This window comes from Rhamphochromis longiceps, linkage group LG6 (genome assembly GCF_057381845.1).
Source record: "Rhamphochromis longiceps isolate RC_006_pf linkage group LG6, R_longiceps_female_GT1.1, whole genome shotgun sequence".
Classification (NCBI taxonomy): domain Eukaryota; kingdom Metazoa; phylum Chordata; class Actinopteri; order Cichliformes; family Cichlidae; genus Rhamphochromis; species Rhamphochromis longiceps.
In genome coordinates this window covers 30,285,347-30,306,825 of record NC_140562.1, presented here as the reverse complement: position 1 = coordinate 30,306,825, position 21,479 = coordinate 30,285,347, and the positions used below count along the sequence as shown (strand labels likewise).

The 21,479-nt window shown below is 40.8% G+C and overlaps 2 protein-coding genes across 5 annotated transcripts in view; both read left to right on the top strand.

Moving 5' to 3' along the window:
• Positions 1-3,667, top strand: part of LOC146668281 (septin-9-like) — a 70,119-nt gene extending 66,452 nt beyond the window's left edge. For all 4 annotated transcript variants that reach the window (XM_085410188.1, XM_085410189.1, XM_085410187.1 and 1 more), the window contains 2 exons: positions 1,190-1,241; positions 1,702-3,667. In XM_085410188.1, the coding sequence (XP_085266314.1) occupies positions 1,190-1,241; positions 1,702-1,918 (269 nt within the window). In that variant the 3' untranslated portion in view covers positions 1,919-3,667. The remainder of the gene's footprint in view (positions 1-1,189; positions 1,242-1,701) is intronic.
• A 3,524-nt stretch (positions 3,668-7,191) lies between these two features.
• Positions 7,192-21,479, top strand: part of tnrc6c2 (trinucleotide repeat containing adaptor 6C2) — a 145,163-nt gene continuing 130,875 nt past the window's right edge. The window contains exons 1-2 of the mRNA XM_085410183.1: positions 7,192-7,453; positions 8,881-8,982. The gene's annotated coding sequence lies outside the window, so the exon portion shown is untranslated. The remainder of the gene's footprint in view (positions 7,454-8,880; positions 8,983-21,479) is intronic.

Below are 21,479 nucleotides of genomic sequence, written 5' to 3'. Positions count from 1 at the left end.
ATGTTTACAGCTGTAAACACAGCACTTCCTCATCTTTTATGAAACATTTTGCCATCAAATTCAAACTGACCTGAGTTTGGACCTTGGTGGTACATTTTCTTAGTTTAAACATTAAATGTTTTATGATAAATACAATATAGGTTTATGAAATTGCAATCATTGCATTCTGTTTTTAATGTACATGTCGCACGGTATCCCAATACTTTCAGGTTTGACTTTGTACTTCTAGTGTATAAACCTGCTTTATATTCAGAGGTGCATGCAGACTTTTCTTCCTCCTCAAAACATGGTACTTTGGACTTTTAACCTTTCAATTTTACATTCTGAAGATGTCCAGTCTACTCATACGAAAGCTTACAAATGAATTCTGTAGAACCACAAGGTGAGGGAGATAGAGTACAAGAATTTCAGGACAAATGCAGTCTTGTCTGGCTAAGAGAACAGTGGCTCAGTTCTGGTTAAGCCAAGTAGTAAGAGAGCGGGAACAGGGAAAAGAAAGGGAGAGAAAGCTCCCGGACATGCCGGCACCATCATCATAAATTAAGCCTCAGAGGAGGACTAAGTCTCTATACTATCACAAGCACTGAAAATACTGTTTATTTTCAGGGGCTGTGTTGGTAACGGGTATATTAGACATACATATCGATTGATATAACAGCTCCTCACTGCTAGTTGAGGAGTAGAGCGTCTAGACACCAGCAATTCAGCTCGTTACAAGTTGGTATCTTGTTCCCTTGATGCCGTTAATCAGCGCTCACAGGCCCAGCAGTTATTCCACTCTCCCACTTTCAAAGAGAATTAAATTTCCTGCCCTGGATTTCAAAGCTTTACTTAAGTAGTAGCCTCCTTTACTTCATTTTCACTAGACATAATCTATAATTCAAACATGTTAGGCCTACTAAAGGCACCACAAGCTTGTCATAGGGAATTTGTTAAAACGTCTTACTTAAAGTTCTCCAATACAGTGAAGAGCTCTGATGTGTTAAATTGCTGGAAAGTGGAGGAGGGAGTTATCATGGCTTAAGAAAATTGCTGTAGATGTCATGTTAGAGGACGCCCTTCAACTGGATTGTGAACGGCACTGCCATCTTGTGACCTTTTTAAGGAATTGCAAGAAAGCAGGATTGGAAAGGATTTGGGATTGTTTTGTGAATTTAGTCTCAGCGATTTGCTCTTTCTCTCTTTGCAGTTGAGAACATTGCACACTGTGAGTTTGCTTATCTCCGAGATCTCCTAATCAGGTGAGCATCCATCACACTTCTACATTTATTTTAATGTTTTTGTTTTTTAGGGGTATAGTGTGATTTGAATAAAAACCCAGCTACAGGTTCACCATTTTGCTAAATCAGAGCTCACTCTGTCTTTTAGATGTGCTGAAATGAATTGGAGACAGGAGTGATTCTATAAAGCTTCAATTTCCGACTGAAATCAATACCAATGAAATTCCTTTTGATGTTTTGAGTGCTTCCCTAGACAGTGGTAGAGCAGGCATTTCTACTCAGGTTCTTCCAATGAATCTGTGCATTTAAGCTTGTTAGTGTAGGACTGACTCCTCGCACACAGTATGCAAATACATGCGATTGTTTCCACAACACATGACCATAAATATAGAGTGATACCTGTTGTAGGCATTTCCTGTTAAGCTTGCTTTGCGGTATTTTCTCATTAGATGTAATACTCTCTTCTTCGTCTTGTTTTCAGGACACATATGCAGAACATCAAAGACATCACATGCAGCATCCACTATGAGACATATCGTGTTCGCCGGTTAAATGAATCCAACATCCTTTTCACCTCTAACCCGCCTGACCATCCTGCTGTTCAGCCAAAGGCCAATGGCCAGCCCGAGGAGCAGCCTGCCACCCCGCAGCCAAACGGAGTCGCTGCTCAGCACGAAGCCTTGTCCCACGAGATGTAGAGGGTCTAATGTGGAGCCAAATTGCCAATTTATGATATCAGGACACAGCTTGGCACAAAGCGTACACTCTCTTGCATATATTCTGTTTACAAAAACAAGCCCAGATGTACACAAACACACACGCATTCATGCTGTGAAGATCATTTTTATTACCAAGAAGGACTACCTAACTACATCTTTTAATTTATCAGGAAGTTACAAGAAACAGAGCGGAGAGTAAATTCCTACATTTTTCCATCCATGGAGCTGTTTTCTCATCTTTTTACATCATTACAGTTGAAAGCAAAATCACATCCTCGCTGTGGGCCACAATATCATACAGTGATCTATTTCTTTCTTACTTTCTTTTAGTTCGTTTTCCCGTCATGATAACTGTCAAGTCCAATCTACATTCAGGATTGTTTACAGAAATCCACAGAAGTCATCCACACACACAGATAATCGAAATTATGGGTCGACAGAAGTGTTGGCGAGCCAAGGCTGCACGGATGAGGAGAAATGTCATGTTGCAGAGTACAGTAGAGCTTTTGAGATGCCAGTAGATTAGCTCTAAACTACACCTAACTTAGTGCCACTGACCCAGTAAGACTTGTGTTGTGGTGTATAGTATTGTATAGTCGCTAGGGTTAAGTAGGGATATGTAGGTTAGGCTTATAGTGTTACAGAGAAAGTAAAGATATTGTTGACACCTCCGCATTGTAGAATTAAACAGACAAGCGGTAGCAGTGTGGAGTAGCTTTTGGAAACAACGAGTCTTGTAATTTTCCAGTGTTTTTAGGATGTTTTTTAAAACCCTCCCCCCTTTTTTTGCCAAACAATATTGTCTCTTTCCATATAATGCCAATGTTGTGTAATACAGTCATTTTGCATTACTCTTTTACTGTTGTATTTTAATTGCTAATGTTCTAATTTTATTGTGTAAGATGGGGGTGCAACTGTTATCCCATGCAGCCGTTTTGTCCTTTTTTTTCTGACCAAATAAAAGTCCATTTTCTTTTCTAAAGAGAAGCACATACAGTATACAGTATAGATCTGATTTTATCAATAGGTATTTATGTGTGTGTTTAATGTAATCACTTTAATTCATCGTTGATTCCAGCTGTTGGCTTCCGGTTTGTTGCAGGTCTTAACCAGTGATGATAATTTAGATTTAGAATATGTTTGGGTTTTTTGTATCATGCAGTATTTTGTACGCTGTTTGTGAGACTTTACCGTACCTGGCAACCAGTAACTTTCCAAGAATTGATCATTTTGTACATTGAATTTTATTATTTACAATCAGTCATGCCAACAAATAATGGGAAGACGGTGACTTTTACATTGCAAGCTTACATCATTTCATCAGAGGCAGATGTCCCTCGCAGTTGTGGCAGAACAATTTGTACCTAAAAGCCTGAAATGATACCTCTAAATGTTGCTTGTCATATCATATGATATACATCACGTGATTATATTCTTTGGGGGGGAAAAGTATTTTTAAAAGCTCATGGGATATTTTATAGAGACTACATCTAAATATACCATTCTAATTTCCAAAAGAGAGTCAACAGTATAATTGAAGTCAAAGATATTTTCATTACTTAAGAGTAAAGAAAAGAAAAACAAAACTATTGTTTATCAAGAGAAAGTTATTGGGTTACACTGTTTACCGTTGTATAGTTCTTGTGTAATTTGTCATGGTATTATAGATCAAGGTTTATCTTTGATATGCTATCTCAAAGAATAAAGATTGATATTTTTATTGTTTAATAGTTGTTTTTTTTTTCTCCAAAATGTACAAATGAAGAAGGGTAGAGGTCATTTTTTACTTTGCTTTTCAAAAATGAAATGAATGGCCCAGTCCTCACAGTGTTTACACTCCTCACAGCATGCTAGTATCTCATCACTTACCGCCTACGGTTAAAAGGATAATCATTTCAAAAATTCTAATTTCAGTTTACCGTATTTCCCGGACTACAAAGCGCACCTGAATATTAGCCGCACAAGCTAAAATCAGGGGAAAATCCTGTTTTGTACATACATTAGCCGCACCTGACTAAAAGCCACAGGGTTCAAAGCTTGTGCAAAAAGTAGCGGCTTATAGCCCGACAATTACGGTACTCCTTTTTTCATATTTAAGACTACACCTCATATACCTGGTTTTTGAAGGCAGATCTTTTTCCCCCCAATCAGTTAAATGAAAGTCAAACGTTAATTGAGCAAAACTTATTTTGGGTACAGCCGTTTAATTCAGTTCAGTTTTATTTATTTATATGGTGCATAATCCCCATTCATAATTATAGAAAGAAATCCCAACAATCAGGTGATCCCGTAAGAGCAAGAACTTGGCGACAGTGGGAAGGGAAAAACTCCCATTTAGGAAGGCAGGAACAGACCTCCAGAGTCAGGGTGGGGCAGCGATCTGAAGTGATCGTTGAGTGAAGATGAAACACTCAGGGCATCATGAGAAGCCCCCAGCAGCCAAGGCCTAATGGTGTGTAACAAAGTGAGGACTCGGGGTAATCCGATCGAGCCATAACTTTAAGCTTTATCAGAATTGAAAGTTTTGAGCCTAATCTTAAAAGTAGAGAGGGTGTCTGTCTCCTGAATCCAAACTGGGAACTGGTTCCACAGAAGAGGAGCCTGAAAGCTGCTTCTCATTTTACTTTTAAATCCCCTCAGGAAGCACAAGTAAGCCAGCAGTCTGAGAGCGAAGTGCTCTATTGGGGTGATATGGTACGATGAGATTTTTAGGATAAGATGGAGCCTCATAAGTCAAGTCCTAATATGTGAGCAGAAGGATTTTGAATTCAATTCTGAATTTAACAGGGAGCCAAGAGAAGAAGAGGGGAGATGCCAGTATAGGAGAAATATGCACTTTCTTTGTAATCCCTATCAATAATACGTTGTTAACTCAAGATCAACCAGGCTACTTTGAGCTGATAGAACCAAGGCAAGCAGTAGAGCATCTCTAAACCTTTGAAGCAGATGGCCTTCGGTAGCAGACCACCCTGGGTAACATTTCTGTCAGCTAAGAACTGGAAACTAAAGCTGCATTTCACATGGGCCCATCAAAATTGGACATAAGGAGATGGAAAAAGTTTGCTTGGTCTCATGAGTCTTGATTTCTGCTACGACACTGATGGTAGGGTCAGAATTTGACATAAGCAACATGAAAGCATGAATCCAGCCTATCTTGTATCAGTGGTTCGGGGTTGTGGTGGTGTAATGGTGTGGGAGGTATTTTCTTAGTACACTTTAGACCTTTAGGGCAAAAATAATGAGCATTGTCTAAAGCCACAGCCTGAGTTTTGTTGCTAATCATCCCTTTGCAACCACAGTGTATCCATCTTTTGATGGCTGCTTCCAGCAGGATAAGACACCACATCACAAAGCTCAAGCCATCTTAAACTGGTTTTGAACATGATAACGAGTTCACTGTACTCAAATGGCCTCCACAGTCACCAGACCTCAATCCAGCTTTGGGATGTGTTGGGACAAGAGATTTATATTATGGATGTGCAGCCAAATCTGCAGTAACCACGAGGTGATGTCACGTGACTATGAATCAAAATCTCTGAAGAATATTTCTGGCACCTTGTTGACCCTGCGGCAGTTCTGAAGTCAGAGTTAAATATATCACTAACTATATTGTTATATTGTTGTACTGTTGTTACTGTTTTTCACTTATCAAACTGTGCAAAGCAAGAATAAAAAAATCAAAAAACTCTATTTAAATTGAAGAAATGACACTGAGTGTTGTTAATGAAGTAATCTCTAAATGACTAACTTTTTTCTGGTGGATATAAAGCACACCAGGTCGCACATATGCTTTCTGAGCCGAGTCAGTCATTGTGATGTTATGATAAAGGTACTGACAAAAAGAAATAATTTCCTTTTCTGAGTGCAGTTCCTAATAGCCTTCAATCATGTAATATACTGACCATCAAGCACCGCATTCACAAAACAAATCCAACTGAGAGGAAATATGTCTTTGCAGCGGCATCACACCATGCCCACATAGCACCGGTTTAATAGGGCTTTTCATTTACACCTCCTTTCACACTTTCTCAACTATTCTGTCGATTGTAACGTGTTGACACCATTGCTTGTCGAAGGTCATTGTCATCCTTTCACACGTTCCAGCTCCTGCTGGTGCTTTTGCAGCCGTCTCTTGTGTTAGATTCAGTCCTCGGTTTGAAAGTCCTCTTTGCCGAGGACGACGCCGCTCTGGTGACAAATGACAAATGTGAAGGTGAGAGACAATGAAATTTGCAGAAAGATCAGTATCTACTGAAAACTCGCGTAACTTTGACACCTCTGTCTAAACAGTTTCCCTGTCAGCCACCCAGAGCCATGAAGGTGAGTGATAATGACATCTCTGACACTGCTATGACAGTGCCAGATTCACTGGCTAGCAGAGGCAGACCAATTTATTGGTGCATGTAAACTGACATCTGTACTTTCTCACTGCTGCCGTTCGTCTCCTACAGTTAGCCGTTCCAATGGAAATCGTACATCAGAGCAATAAAGTGGGCAAGAGGTGGCCTTTCACAGACTGCCTAAAACTAAACTTTCAGAATCACTAAGCAGCAGTTACTAAGCAAGTGTAAAGCAGAGTGTTTACATTTAATGACACCAGAGCAGATTTGCTGTGAAGCCAAGCTGGTTATTTTATGTCACAGAAATAGACTGTCTAAGCCAAAGATATAAACAACTTGGCAATGCCAAGTGCCTTGCTAGAAGCATCTGCACTTTAACAAGCTGATATGTTTCACCACATGGCCTTCATCAGGATTAAGAAACCAGCATGAAAACATAACACACAGAGCAATATATGTTAATGGAAAGGAACCAATCATTTCACTGTGCTGATGATACTTTAGGATATATACCGTACATTCAAGTTTGGGATATTTTTATGAGATATATCTTACATGTTCTGTGTGCCTATAATAAATATTATGAAATCAAAGTAGGTTTTTATCACTGTTTTGTGTTTTGATCTCAAATTCACCAGCATAAACAAGCAAAAAAAGGCCTGTCTCTGCTCTTTTGGGAGTGGAAATTATCAATATCCAATGAGGTCCATGATACATATTTTATATTGTATAGTGCAAACACATTACCAAAGTGCTGCTGCTGCACACAGCTGTTTTTCTCCTTTGTGGCTATTGATAGGTGCAGTTCTCCAGCAATGTTTGTATGACAGCCTTGGAGACAGGAGGACAGCTGCCCTCCTCTCCCACTGCATTACTGCAGGAGTGCCGCTAGCAGGCAAACCCAACGTTAGCACGGTTAGCTGTTGGCACTAATGACAAGAGAAACTGAATGTTGCTAATGCAGTTTGGTGCAGGTGGATTAAAACTTTTGCCAACTTCTTTTCAAAATATGAGTAAGATGACGAAAACATGGTGTTAATAATGACCGAAACACTGTTGTGGCCTGGTTGGTTCGGAGGTTGAGAGGAAGAGTGGCAGGATGTGGGAGGAGAGGGAGGAATTTCATCTGAAGTCTTGTCACTGAAAAAAAGAAAAAAGGGAGTTTCTGCATCAGGTATGTTTTTATTTATTTCTCTTTTCCATCTTAAGTTTTGCCAACCATCTAATTTATACATTTGCGCCATTGTATGTGCAACAGACATAAATAAAAGTAGACTTCTGCTGTACTGTTTGTGATTAGACTATTTCATACACTGATATAAGGATCATTTGAACCAAAATACATAAGCTTTGTACAAAACAGAAATATATATATTTATCTGTGTCATTTCAATTATGCTAACTGGCTGCACGAGGGTTATCCAGCGACCTAGCTTTGTGAAATGCTGTGCCTGCCTAGGGTCTGAAATTAGGTAGTAGCAAATGTTGTTGTTATGAGAGTCACTTTTCTTATGCATGGTCCTGGTAAAAATAAAGAATAAAACTAAACTGAGAGATTAGTGAATGGATAGGTAAGTCAACTCACTTTTACACATCCAGCTTACAAGGTTGTTTTGTTTTTGTTTCTGTATCCGTGGGGAATTTATAAAACCTGACTTTGCTCTACTTATTTGTATTGTATTGTACTATTATATAAAATGCTTAGCTGAGGATATCCTTATTGCTCCCTGTTACTTGCCGGTCTGCATTTCTCATTTAATGTAATGTCTGTTTTAGTAGAAATGTATATTATGATTTTGAATAAGTATTGGTAAATGGACTGATTCTTATATAGCACTTTTCTACTCTCCTGGAGTATTCAAAGTGCTCTATACAACATGCCACATTCATCCAATCACACAAGTACTGTTTCTACCTAACATGTAGACTGGAGCCAGGGATCGAACCACTAACCTTACGATCAGTAGATGACCTGCTCTACCTTCTGAGCTACAGCCACCCCATAACTGCAATATACTAACCATATTTACTGAATCTATACTGAAATGTATAGATTCTGGACTGCCCTCGTGCCTTCATCTGTTCGTTTGTTATCTGGTGTCAGGAGCTTACCACAGTCTTTACTGAATGGCAGCTCAGGATGTTTCTGATCATCTGAACAAACAAAGCTCATTGCTGGCACTGATTGCTGGAAACGTCCTGCTCAGCACTTCAGAAAGACTTCCGACTCATCATCATCATCATCATCATCATCACCGCCATCGCTCATCACAGGCTTTGTTTCCTAACAAATAAGTCACAAGAACAGCAGAGACAGCCCCTGGGGCTGCTTTATGTTTCTGAGTATTTTCCGCGGATAGCTGATGCAACACATATTGAGTTACATTGTGTTTTTGCAGACAACCAATGCTCAGTTCAGGCAACGAGCCAACGTGTAGTGTCACATTGTAAAGCTGTGGGAGGCCTGAATTAATTAGGCTTTCGACAACACTAGCTACACGGCATCGTTTGAAGCTATGTAAGATCAACCAAAGCAGATCTGATGTGTGTTTAAATTTGACAGCAAGTGATGGTGAAATATGTTTTCCTGCTTTCTCTCAGTCAGCGAGCGGCCCATCTGCAGGTGGCCGGCTGGGCTTGTGCCTCACTGATGAAGTGTCGGCTGGATTGACGGCGGTGATGGGGCAGCTGGAGTTTGACAAGGTATGAATGTGTGCCTTTTTTTCAGTGAGGCTGGATAATAATTGAGAGCTCTTTCAGAGGGATGAAAAAAAAAAAAGGCTTCACTGTAACTCTGAACTGATTAATTCTGATAAAGCAAATGGCAGCCAGACTCCCCTCCATCACAGTGCTTTAGAAATATAGAAACTCCCACCAACTCTAAGAGCAGGTACATAATGTGTCTCAGCTGGATCATATCACCTAATATATCACTGCACTTCATCCACAGCCATACTGCTCTAATGCGGCACATCACTAGTGCCCGTTGGTAGGAACACAGACAGGTGGGTTACGTTGCATGTTGATCATTTAACAACAAAGATAAGACACCGTTCCGCCTTTTCCACACGACAGGATATACTTTTGTGTGTAAACAAATACTAAATAACAAAGAAGAGTCAAAGCCAGATTTAGAGAAGGAACAGAGAGAAGAAAAGCAGGGTTCAAAAACACAGGCTTCCTTGTTCCTTCACTGGCTCCGTCGTTACCAGGCAGAGTTCTTCCAGCCAGACAGCCAATGAGCCACCGGTCTAGCCAGACAACCAGCACGCCAACCACATAGACTTCCACTCAGCCAGTTTACCATCTGCCTGGTAAGTTTGTCATTGAGCGAGCCAACGCCCGTCTGCACTGGTGAGGCACTAGTGGCTACTTTGCTTGCTTGTCTCAGTCCCAAAATCACACACACACACACACACACACACACACACACACACACACACACACACACACACACACACACACACACACACACACACACACACACACATCTTTCCTCAGCCAGTCTCCTTCACAGCTACTTATACACACACACACACACACACACACACACACACACACACACACACACACACACACAACAGGAGAGAACTCTCTTATTTCTGCCTGTTCCTCAGTCCTCAGCCGCAAAACACCCAAAACAAAAGGCTGCTACCCGTTGCCCAGCTCCCACATCCCCTGCTTCGCTCCGCAGCGCCTTCAGAGTAATCGATGCAAGGTAATTTGCCGGTAATTAATTCGCTGTTCGTTTGCATTTATTAAAGCTGTGCATGCTGACAGTTGTTTTGCGTGGCATCCAGCTCACCCCGGGCTAATCAGCACCTTTAGATTCGGCAAACTTATTTACACCAAAACAAATACGTGTACACAGACCAGCGCTCTCTGTAATCCTCTGCCCGGTTTACCCTTGAGCCCTGCTGGACATGAAGCATAGTACCCCTGTTTATTGTTGATGTATGCAAATGTGCCACATCCATCTGTTTGTTTAATTTAGATTTTTCTTGTTTCCAGCCATGTTCCCGCCCCTCCTACTCCACCTCTCCCTCCCCTCACCCCCCATCCACACCTTCTATGTCTCCTGCTCCTCCTCCTCCAACCCCTCCTCGCTGTCTCCTTCATACTGCTCAGACATCAGAGTGCTCATCTGCTTAGATCGCAGCCAGCTCTGACGTGGTCAGGACGGAGGGGAGTGTCCACTGTCCCGTCCCGGTCCGTATGCAAATTGGTCGTGTTTTGATTTAAAGACAGCTGCACATTTCATTAAAGTCACCAGTGTAGATGAGACAAGAAAAAGTATACCTCTCCAGGGATGCAAAGGTTGTTTAGCTGGAGTCAGTGTTGTGGGAGCTGCTGTTTAGTGCTGCAGTGGGGAAAAAATAGAGGAGACGAAAGGGCTGCCCAGGGACTGCTTTGGGGTTTAATGGGGCTGACTGACTGGCACATAATTTAAAGCTCACACTGATGCAGAATGTGAATGAATGCACACTGCATGATAACCAAAGCAATTGACAATGAAATATAGACCAGCCTTCAAGGTACTTTGGCATGCCAAGTCAGTTGTATTTCCACCAACCGCTGCCAGGCTGCTGCGAGAAAACAGTAAACCCGGTGTCTGTGTAATAAAATGGCTTGTCGTGTGGCCATCCCTCCACTCTGTGGCAGATAGACTGTTCCCTGTGGACTGGGTGACAGACAAAACGTTGCTTCCCCAGAACATTTTCAGCTTTTCAGAGAAATAAGTTGTTGCTGTGACAGAAGTCACCTAGACCTACAGTTATAGTTCTTCAGTTTGGCCTTACAATGATTGCAACAAACCTACAGTTGCATGAATAATTACCTGAATCCTTGTTACTGTTAGTCTGAATGGATAAATTCCTAAACGGCATCTTTCCCCTGCTTTATTCTCCTTTTGCTATTACTAGTTGAGGGTGATAGTTGTCCAAGAGATGAAAGAGGGGTGATGTATAGGCAGGTGGGCATGCTGTAGGGTTAAACAGTGCAAGCAGGAACGCTGGGGGAGGATCTGCTGGCATCGAGCCAGCTCTGGTTGAATTCAAAGACATGGGGAGGAATTGAGAGGAGAAAGCGTTGGTTGCTCTGCATAAACCATCAGAAACAATAGAGGAAGAGAGCAAGTGGTTCTGGTTTTCTTGACAGGGCTGATTATATTTATGCAGGAATGGAAGTGCGGTTGCGGGGGAAAGGCATTAAAAGGGGTAGTAAGATGTGGGCAGGTGCATGGAGCGCTATTATAGGTGGCCCCACTGCAAAGCCAAGGACATATACCCAAGAGGAGCTGATTGAATGCCATGCCAATAAAAGGAGGCAGTTTCATGCACCATTGACCGAGTTGGCATCCTCGCAGTCTCACTGTAATGAAACCCCCTTCGAGGTCAAGATAATATGAATCACATTGTGTTGGTCTGTAGCTCGTACTGCTCAGAGAGAAAATGAAAGCCCAAACCTGTTTTGTTTTTTTTCTTCTTCTTGTGTTGCTCTTAGAGTATGTTGCATACGTCTAATGTTTTCATTGTATGTCAAAATAAGAAGAAAATTAGATTGTTTGTTTGACAGAAATGAAAAGATCAAATTCTGAGTCACAATAGGTGGGGAACATAATCAGATTTGAGCCCACGGTGCGCCTACAGCCAGAGAGATTGTCCTTTCATTTTCTCTGTAGGCAGAGCAGCGTGTCCCCGAGCAGACTAATAGAATGCTTGTCTTGTGTCTTCTCAGCCATGAACTTTTCTCTGTCACAATTACATTCAGTCTGGAAGCATTTGTGCCTTGCAGCCAAATACAGTATATTAACTAAAATGAAGCAGTCAGATGCTTTTGTTGATCTCAATGAGAAGTCATTGGAGAAGTCTAGTTCTCAGCAAAAAAACCTCTATTTGTTTAGATATAGTTTAAGGACAAGAAAGACAAAACTTTAAAAGATAAAAAAAAATATTTATATGTAGTTTTACATAAATATAGTGAGCTGATAAAACAGTGAAGTGATTTAGCCTTGGTTAAGAGAATACTTAACTGGAGCCAGCTACCATAGGGCAAGAGGCTGCTTGCACCCTGGGCAGGTCGCACCCGGACAACCATTCATGCTCACATTTACATCTACAGGCATTTTAGAATCACCAATTAAGCTAATCCCTCTAGCTGCATGTCTTTGGGAGGTTCATACCCAGGACCTTCTTGCTATAAGGTATCAGTGCTAACCACTGTGGCACTGTGTTTTCCCTTTTTCTAGTATATTGAAAGCATATTGGTTTCAGTAGCTACAGTAATCTACATCAATAGGTCAATTTACAGCATGGACACCTGGAGTTGTAGATGCACAGGAAAAGACAGAGAGAGGAAAACATGGAGGAGCCAACATACTGTCCAGAAGACATTGTAGGTAAGGGGCTGTTGCACTGTGCAGCACCAAAAAAACCCAAACCCAAACTAAACAAAAACTGAATTAGTAATGTTTAAAGCAAAGATTGTATATAAAAGATGGATATAACCAAGAGGATGTCATCCTGGTTTATGAAGCCTGGTGTTAAAGCTAGCACTTTGGCAGTGTGCCATTGCCCAGAAGGTGGAGTTGGTGACACACACACACACACACACACACACACACACCCCACCGGTCCCTAGCAAAAAGTGGTTAGTGAGTGGTTGTTTGAGGTTGTTACTTGTCTGCCTGTGAAATTAACTGCTTTAGTCATTTGTATGCAACATAAACGCTACGACAAAGGAGGATGTCAAGGCGAACCCTGGTCAAGTATGTGCTAAAAAAATACCTGGTACTAGGTACTACCACCTATTGGAAAACCCTAAAGGTTCACTTCAGTGACTCAAATTAGTTGTGTTGTAGCCTAGCAGAAAGCTAACTGCTACAGCCCCCCTTGTCACCATCTATCTGCCAGTCATTGTAGTTTATGGTTGATTGTTTTCAGTTTTAGTGACCGATGCTTTTTACTCAGTTGGTTATAGACAATATTTGACCTCACTGTAAGTTTCAATTAGAAGTTATGCAAAGAAACAAAGCTTTGTGATTTAACACAAGCCAAGAACCATTTTGAATGCAATGATGTATATTAGTTATTTATTTGCTGCACAGTGTAGGGTTATATAGTATTTAGTGTTATTTGTAACAGTACATTTAATGTTTCAGAATAAGTACTCGACCGATTAAAGAACAAATGATAATGCAACATTAAAAAACTGCCTATCAGAGTAAAACATTCAGAAGGCACATGGTTGTGCTCCTGATGTTGCACCATTGCCTCGTGCTGTTTGTCCACAGCTGTAGCATTTGAGGCCAAAAACCCCTCCAAAAACAAACTAATTCCCTACTGTTGGTCCCCAGTATTAATATATATACTGATCCACAGGCACCTTGGAACCTTCTCCACTCCATCCACCGCTCCTTTGCCTGCTGCTCACTCATGTTATCAATTCACAGTTTTTCTCAAGGAAAATATAAGTTAAGCTCACCTTATTTACATTTATATGATCAGATTTTCTTCCTTATGGAGGGTATGCAAATTTGCCCTTTTCTTGAGTCTTCGAGCCACATGGTGTGTAGATTTGTTGCAAGGAATGAGGTAAAAAATAATAACATTGCCCTCCAGGAGGAAAGAGGCCCAAGTTAGGATTTCTGGACCTCATGAATTTTGTAATGATCAATTTTGTTTACCGTACCTCCTCCAAGACTTATCGGGATATATGAGAGCTTGATTTACACCCGAAATGTCGATCTGTTTTAGTCTATATACTGTTGGCTGCTGCCGCTGCAGTGTTCTGTGTATTATTTTTCATTTTCTCCATGTGATGACCTCTAAATTCCACTATCAGTTAGTGTTTGTGCAACATGGGGAGATGCCAGAGTGCACCGAGTTACTGGTCATGTCTGAAATCCTCTGTAAAGGCAAATTTGAGGGCTGGATGGATGACACTTATTTTACTGAAAAAAATGAAAATAAAAAAAAAACGTATTTGTAGTTGTGTATGTGTACAAGTGAGGGCCAGAAAATGTGTATGATGGTGAGTGCTTTACCCGACTGAAACTCGGCTAGGCTTTGCACTTAGTGTGCACATGCAGGGGTGTGTGTGTCCGGTGGAGGGAATAGCTTTCGAGCAAATTGCTTTCTGCCAGCATATTGCCACCGCCAGTCTTTATTCCCCAGGACGAGAAGGCATGTCTCAGACGATTACAGCCCCAAACTCAGGCTCGTGCTGCTGGCCTGCCCCGCTCGGCCCATAGCCCTTCTTTACAATACAGTCCTCTATACCATGCTATACCCAGCATGAATGCTGATATAGAATATTTAACAGACACTCCAAGCGAAACCCAATAATATAATCAGGTAATAAGAAATTAATTTTCCCCCTGGCTGCGCTTTGACTGGGCTGTTGATACAGGGAAGAGAAATCAGGAGGCAAACGTCGGAGTAGGTAGCTTGGCCTCTCTCTCGCCCTCCCTCGCTCTCGTTTTCTCTCTGTGTGTGCATCAACATTTCTCATGACACACTTCGGTGATTTGATAGCCAACCCCACGCATCCATTCACACGCCCCATGCTCCCGTGCACATACAAATTTGAAGGAACCCTCAAAATAACAAGGAAGCCTCGGTCTCTACTCCGCTGAACTGATGACCAAAGTAAGAAAGCCACTCGTGATAGCTACACAACAATACATGCATATGCATATTAACACACAGCGACGACAGTCTCTTACACGTGGTGAGTGGCAGTGGCGTGCTGGCCTGCACCACATACAGATGTTGGTGTGGCAGATGCTTCATGCTAGTAAGAAAGTAGCATCTTTCTGGTTTGATTTGTCCTTTCTTTTCTCACTTTTCATTCCAACCCTCTGCATGCATTTTTCTTCTTTCTCTCTTTGAATATCTGAGCGTGTCCTTTATGTGGTTAATTAGGAGGCAGGAGTCCATTGGTGTCATTTCTCTGGTGTTTTATTGTCTTCTCCTTCTTGGCTCCCCCCCCAGTCCCCAACTGGGAGACATCAATAACCCTCTCCCCCAACACACATTTCATGCCAGAGTATCCACGGCCCTGGCTGCTCTCGCCTGGCATAGCCATCCATCTCTGTGCACTCCCTCTTCTTATATCACCCACCACCCACCCGCTTCTCTCTACTTCTCTCTTCCAACACCCCCCTCCTCATGCTGCTTCTCCATCCCGTGCCATCGCCTCTCTACCTGGAAGCATTTGTCATCCTCGCTTACTGCGAGCTGCGGCCGACACAGTGAAAGAAAAAAAAAAAAAAACAGGAAAAAACCCTCAGTGGCAATATGCAAAAATGCAAAAAGGTAGATGCGGGTTGCCCTGGCAACGGCTCTGAGGTTATTTCCAAGCACTGATGGAAATCAATGTCATGTGCCAGGCAGGCAGGCACCTCCGTCCTCAGGAAAATTAGAAAAAAGGGGGGAGGAGGGAAGGAGGAGAAGGGAGGGCTAGAAGGACAAAGAAAAATGCAGAGGAACAGAAATCAGGTTTTTCTCCTTTCTGAACCTTAAGGGTTCCTGACTTTTCTTCAAAGAAACTCCAGGCATGCTGGCATGTTATTCAGTTCTGCTGCGGGTCACTTTTGTCTTTGTTTTTGCCTTTGCATTCACCATAAATTGTGTCCTTTTTCTGTAAGTTACTGCATGCAATTACTGCCACGAGCCCCGTTTCATCGTTTAATGTGCAAAGCGGAAAAAACAATTTTTCTGGTTGAAAGTGCACCAAATCAACAAGATAAATAAATACATGCAGGAACATGTAGGAAACATGCAGGAGCATAAAAACATACAAGAAGAAGAGGATTTTGAAAAAGGCATATCAGTATAATTATGTTTTTGGTGGCTTTTTGTGTTATTTATTTCTGATTTTACTTTGAAACTTGACAACTGAATTTGATTTTGGAGCAGTTTCCCTCAAGCATATTGAGTGAATATCTTTTTGGATGTAAGTGGGCCAAAGCTCCACTGCTAAACTCCTCCAACGCTAAAAGAATGACTAGCTTGGTCTTGAACTTGTCATATATTAGATAATGTTAAATACCTGCTTATAAATTATCCAGTCCGTTTGTAAAAAGCAGCATGTGCTCAAAAGATTTTCTTAAAAGAAAATCAATTCATGCAGCGCAGTATATCCAGAGGATAGTGTAGAAGCGGTGTCAGTGCCATACGCTGTCTATAACAGATGGATACGTGTTTGAAAAGAGAAGCCACTGAGGACGTGCCTAAAAACCTCATTCTTTCTATTGGTCATCAGCGAGGCGACGGTTGACTGCAAAAAGAAGTCGCTTTGTATACAAGTCGATAGGAAAGTGATCCTCAGTGCTTTCTAGTTGTGTTTATGGTGTCAGTTAGTTTTAAGTATACAGCACAATGTTTATTTTATTAATTATGATTCTTAATAATTAAAAAAAAAAAAGACCATAAAGACAGCATGCTTTTGAGCGGGGCTGCTAAGGTTAAAAGCTGATTGTTCAAAAGTGTCAGGGGATGACAGTAAAGTCACCACACATAGACAGAAGTGCAAGAAAAGCAGCATTAAAGGCACAGACAGTGGCTGCACTCGACACTTTGTACAGTGTTTCACTTCAGCGCTTCGTGTGTTACCACTTAGCTCTTCTCCCACAAACTGGTTGTTCTAAAAAAATTTGACACTGCCCCCTGGTGACAATAAACAGCTACAACATATAGAAAACTGTCTGCAAAGCTGTGCAACAATGCCGGTCCCTTCAGATCCCTCTGTACTCATCCATGTTTGTTTCTATTTTTGTTTTCATCAGTAGTTGTAGTTTATTGAGATACAGCCACATCTGAACTGAGATGCAGTATTATGCAGTCGGCTAATGAGCACCCTAAGCTTTGTTTATTTTTGCCCTGTATGGTGCCTGCGTTAATAAAAATTCCCTTTGGAGGTGGAGGAACAGTAAAGTATATATTGGAAAAGAAGGGCATTTTTATTATCATTTAGTTTACAGCAAGTGATATATTGAATTGATTTTCCTAGGGTGGAATCAATAACCCATAAACTTGAATTTATAGTGTAAACTGCTGGAACCACCACAGGCCATCTCTGACAAGTCTTGTATCAGTGTGGCTGGCGGCTGCGGAATAGATGGGCCATGCATTCCAAGCCAATAGGTTTTCCTCCTCATTTGCATACCTAACATGGCGTTCACACTCCAGTTGACACATTTGCAACCCGCCACTTATCCCATTACCGGCTGTCCCTGGTCACAGCATTGTTTGCTGTGTCGGCACTCTTTCTTGTTGCCTCGCTGCCTGGCTCTGTTTTGTGTCGATGCACTCGCGTGTTTGCTTGGATGCTGGTGAACTTGATGCAACTGGGCACACGATCAGACACGCATGCCAGCACACATCCTCGCATACATACATAATACTACTCTCAATAGTGCATTCCAGTTATAGCATGAGATATATGTAGGATTACCAAAACAAAGCAAATGAAAAGAAGACTAAAACTAAATATTTCTGCATCAAATCCCAGCTACAGTGTTTTAAACTGACATTTTCATGTTTTTCATTTGGCTCCATTTGGTTTTGAGACTCATTTAAGACAAGCTGCATAAGCAAAGTAATACAAACTGTATTTTTTCTGTAACGTTTTCATATGGTCATAACGGTCTTTGACATCATCTCAGCACCAACACAAAAGACCACAAGTAAATATCCTCCTTACACACACACGCACGCACACTGAACCTCTGAACCCCCCTCTCCTTCTGTTTTGTGAGTTGCTAATATAGGGGTAATAATTTGTCATTAAGGTTTAATTTTTGTTGGCGCCTTTGCTCTGGATGTTTAATTTGAGTCTTAAATAAACTCCCCATAACCTGCAGCCATTTTTGCCTCCTCTCCTCCTCCCTCTCTTGCTCCCTCACTGCCTGGCCGCTGCCTCCCTCCCTCACTCCCTCCCTCCAACATTCTCCTTCTCATTCCCTCTTTTCAGAGGGCGGCATTACAACCTAAGTAAAACCGATTCCCACTGGCAACAAAAAGAAACAAGGATGAGCTACCTTGTTCACCTTCAGTTTCGCTGCAGGATATAGTCCGTTACTGTCTCACAGAGCCACAGTGGCATTTGCTTCTTCCCTAAATAGGCGAGTTAGAGTATGCTGCTCTGCAGTGAGTCTTTTGGAGTTTCATGTTTTACAGCAGGGGGTCTTGATATCTCTCACACAAGACTTACATGACATTTCTGTTGAGCTCTGTTATCAAATGGCTGTGTAAACCGGCTTACACCAACACTCTGAACTCAATGAACTTAAAATCACTGAGCAGATTCTCCATGGTGAAGGACCGCAGCCGAACGTTGTATGTCACCCGTGGATTTTCTGATAAGATCGTTTTCCACCCTGCACATCTATTTTTGATGTGCTGTGTTGGTGGCGTACAGAATAAATGAATATTCATGACTGTTTGGAAAGCCTATATGTATCATAGTGATTTCCACCCATGTCATCAAGCTATGCAAATTACATCCTCACATCTCCATACGACCGTACAGCCCCCGCTTTCTCTTTAATTAATGGTGCTGAGAAAATGTTTTTTCTTCCAAGGAAAAATTAGCTCCTTCAAAATGGAATTGGTGCAGATATTAATGAGAAGTGATAATTCAGGACTTGTTTTTGCTTTGATGACTGAAGAAACCGCACGTTCCCTAAATGGCCACACATCTTTATGTTGCTGTCCTGAAACTGAAGTTCTTGAACCCTATACAGGATGAATATTCATGGTGACGTCTGATTGGACGGTCTTTTAAATATTTGTAGTCTTTATCTATAATCCAGTTCTTCATCTTGTATTAATTAACTGACAAATCAAATATGCACATTGATATGATGTAGAGCTCATTTGCAGTAGCAAATCCATTTTCTAACAATACATGAAAGTACCTGCCAGGTTGCAAAATGTTCATATAGAACATACCATATAGAAATTTGTCAGCATCTTTTGTTCCCTTCACTTTACAATACTTAATGTTTTAAATTAAATAAAGTAAGATAACAGCAGAGAAATGTTATGGTCAGCATTTACTATAAATGATCTCACAAAGATACAAACTTTAAAGGTACTTTTTGTAATTACCCTCTACAGAATTTGAAACAAACACCTCCAGGGGGCAGCATTTTACCAGTGGGCATGCTGAAATATGTTTGAACACTGTGAATAAGAATGTGCTCAGAATGCCTTTCTTCATGACTATTTATGATTATTTGGTGCTTTAACTTTGCATTTTTGTCTCGATAACACCGTGTGGGTTTTTTTCTATTTACACAATAATGCAGTTATTATGACAAAACAAAAATTCAAGTTATTTACACGCGTTCATTACCAACAAAATGAAAGAATGTAGAGTATTTTAAGTCCTATCTATGTTTGTTGCTCCAAAAATAAAACATAAAGCAGCCTAACTGTGAAAGAAATTGTTTAACTTCAGTTGATATCTTCTTAACACAGCATGACATTGTTGTTTCTTTACAATCTGTTGGTAGTTTTAAATAATTATGGAATGTTTTAAATGACAATTTCCCCCAAATTTCCCGTGCTGTGTAAATGTAAACAAAAACAGAATTCACCAATTTCCAAATTTCATAAACTCATTTTTTAATCACAATAAAACAAATGTGAGACATTTTAACATTTCATGAAAAATGTTAGTTGATTTTTTTAATTTCATGGCAGCAACACATCAAAACAAAAAAACTGGGAAAGGGAGAACAGAAGGCTCTAGTGGTACTATTACCACTAAAAAAAAGTGGTACTAAAAAGAAACAGCTGTTTTGCAGCTAATTAGGTTAATTGGCAACAGGTCGGTGACATGATTGGCTATAAAATTTCCATCTTAGAGAGACCGAGATTGTAGAAGTAAAGCCAGGCAGAGGTTCACCAGTCTACAAAAAACTGCGTCTACAAATTGTGGAACAATTTCGGCAGTGTAAAATCATCTTCACATCATCATAAGAATCTGAAAGTCAGGAGAAATCTCTGTGTACAAGGTGTAAGGCCAAATATAAGGCCAAATATAAAATGTATCACCAAGTAATATCGATATTGAATGATCTTTAGTCTTTCGAGTGGTACTGCTTTAAAAACAGACGTGATTCTGTCACGGAGTTCGCTGCATGAGCTCAAAAACACTAATAGAAATTGTGATCTGCAAACACAGGTCACCATGCCATCCACACAAAGAAGAAGCCATACATCTACATTATCCAGAAAAGCCGTTTTCTTTTGACCAAAGCTCATTTAACATGTAGTAAAACAAAGTAAAAACCTGTTCTGTGGTCAAATGAATCAAAATTTGAAGTTCTTTTTTGGAAAACATGGATGTTGCGTCTTCTGGACTAAAGAGGAGATAGGCCATCCAGCTTTTTATCAGCTCTCAGTTCAAAAGTCTGCTTCTCTGATGGTATGTGGGTGCATTAGTGTCGATGCAGCTTAAATATCCAGAATATCCAGATGACACTGATTGGCTGTCGTTCAAACCTCAAATACCTGTATTTTACCTTGCTGTGTGTTCGATGTCCTTCAGGAACATCAGCCATGCTGCGCTTTCTACAAACTTCTCAAAACTTCTCATAACATATTATCAGTCATTCTGTTTTATCCTACTGAACTAACAGGCAATGCATTTCATAAATACCTTGCAAACTTATGTTTTGCTTACACTGGAAGGGCAGAGGGTTGACTGTTGCTACCATTACGGCTCAGAGGCCTTTATACGTATGTTCAATAAGTTGCAACACAAAATAAGACAGGAATTTAATTTATATGTAGATGTACATTTTAATAGAATAAAAGTGTTTAATGCATTTTAAAAGATGTAATTCTTTGTATATTCAATGGATGTCTTGTGGCTGGCTGAGCACAACCTAATAAAATTGTTGTATTAAAAAATACAAAACATACCATTTGCGTTTTTGGCAATAATATAATGAATAGTTCCTGCTTTGTATGAGAGGATCTGGCTGAACTGCTATTGGACCTCTGGCTATCCTGATCATAACCACATTCTGGTTTTTTGGCATTGAACCACAAAGATTTTGGATGAAGGCTAAGACGTCTGATTTCAAGCTGGGTATGTTTCCTGTTTACTCTAAATGCATTTTTATCATTTTTAGGAGACACACTTGAACTTAAATGCTCCCCTGCTGTTAATCCAAATGCTAG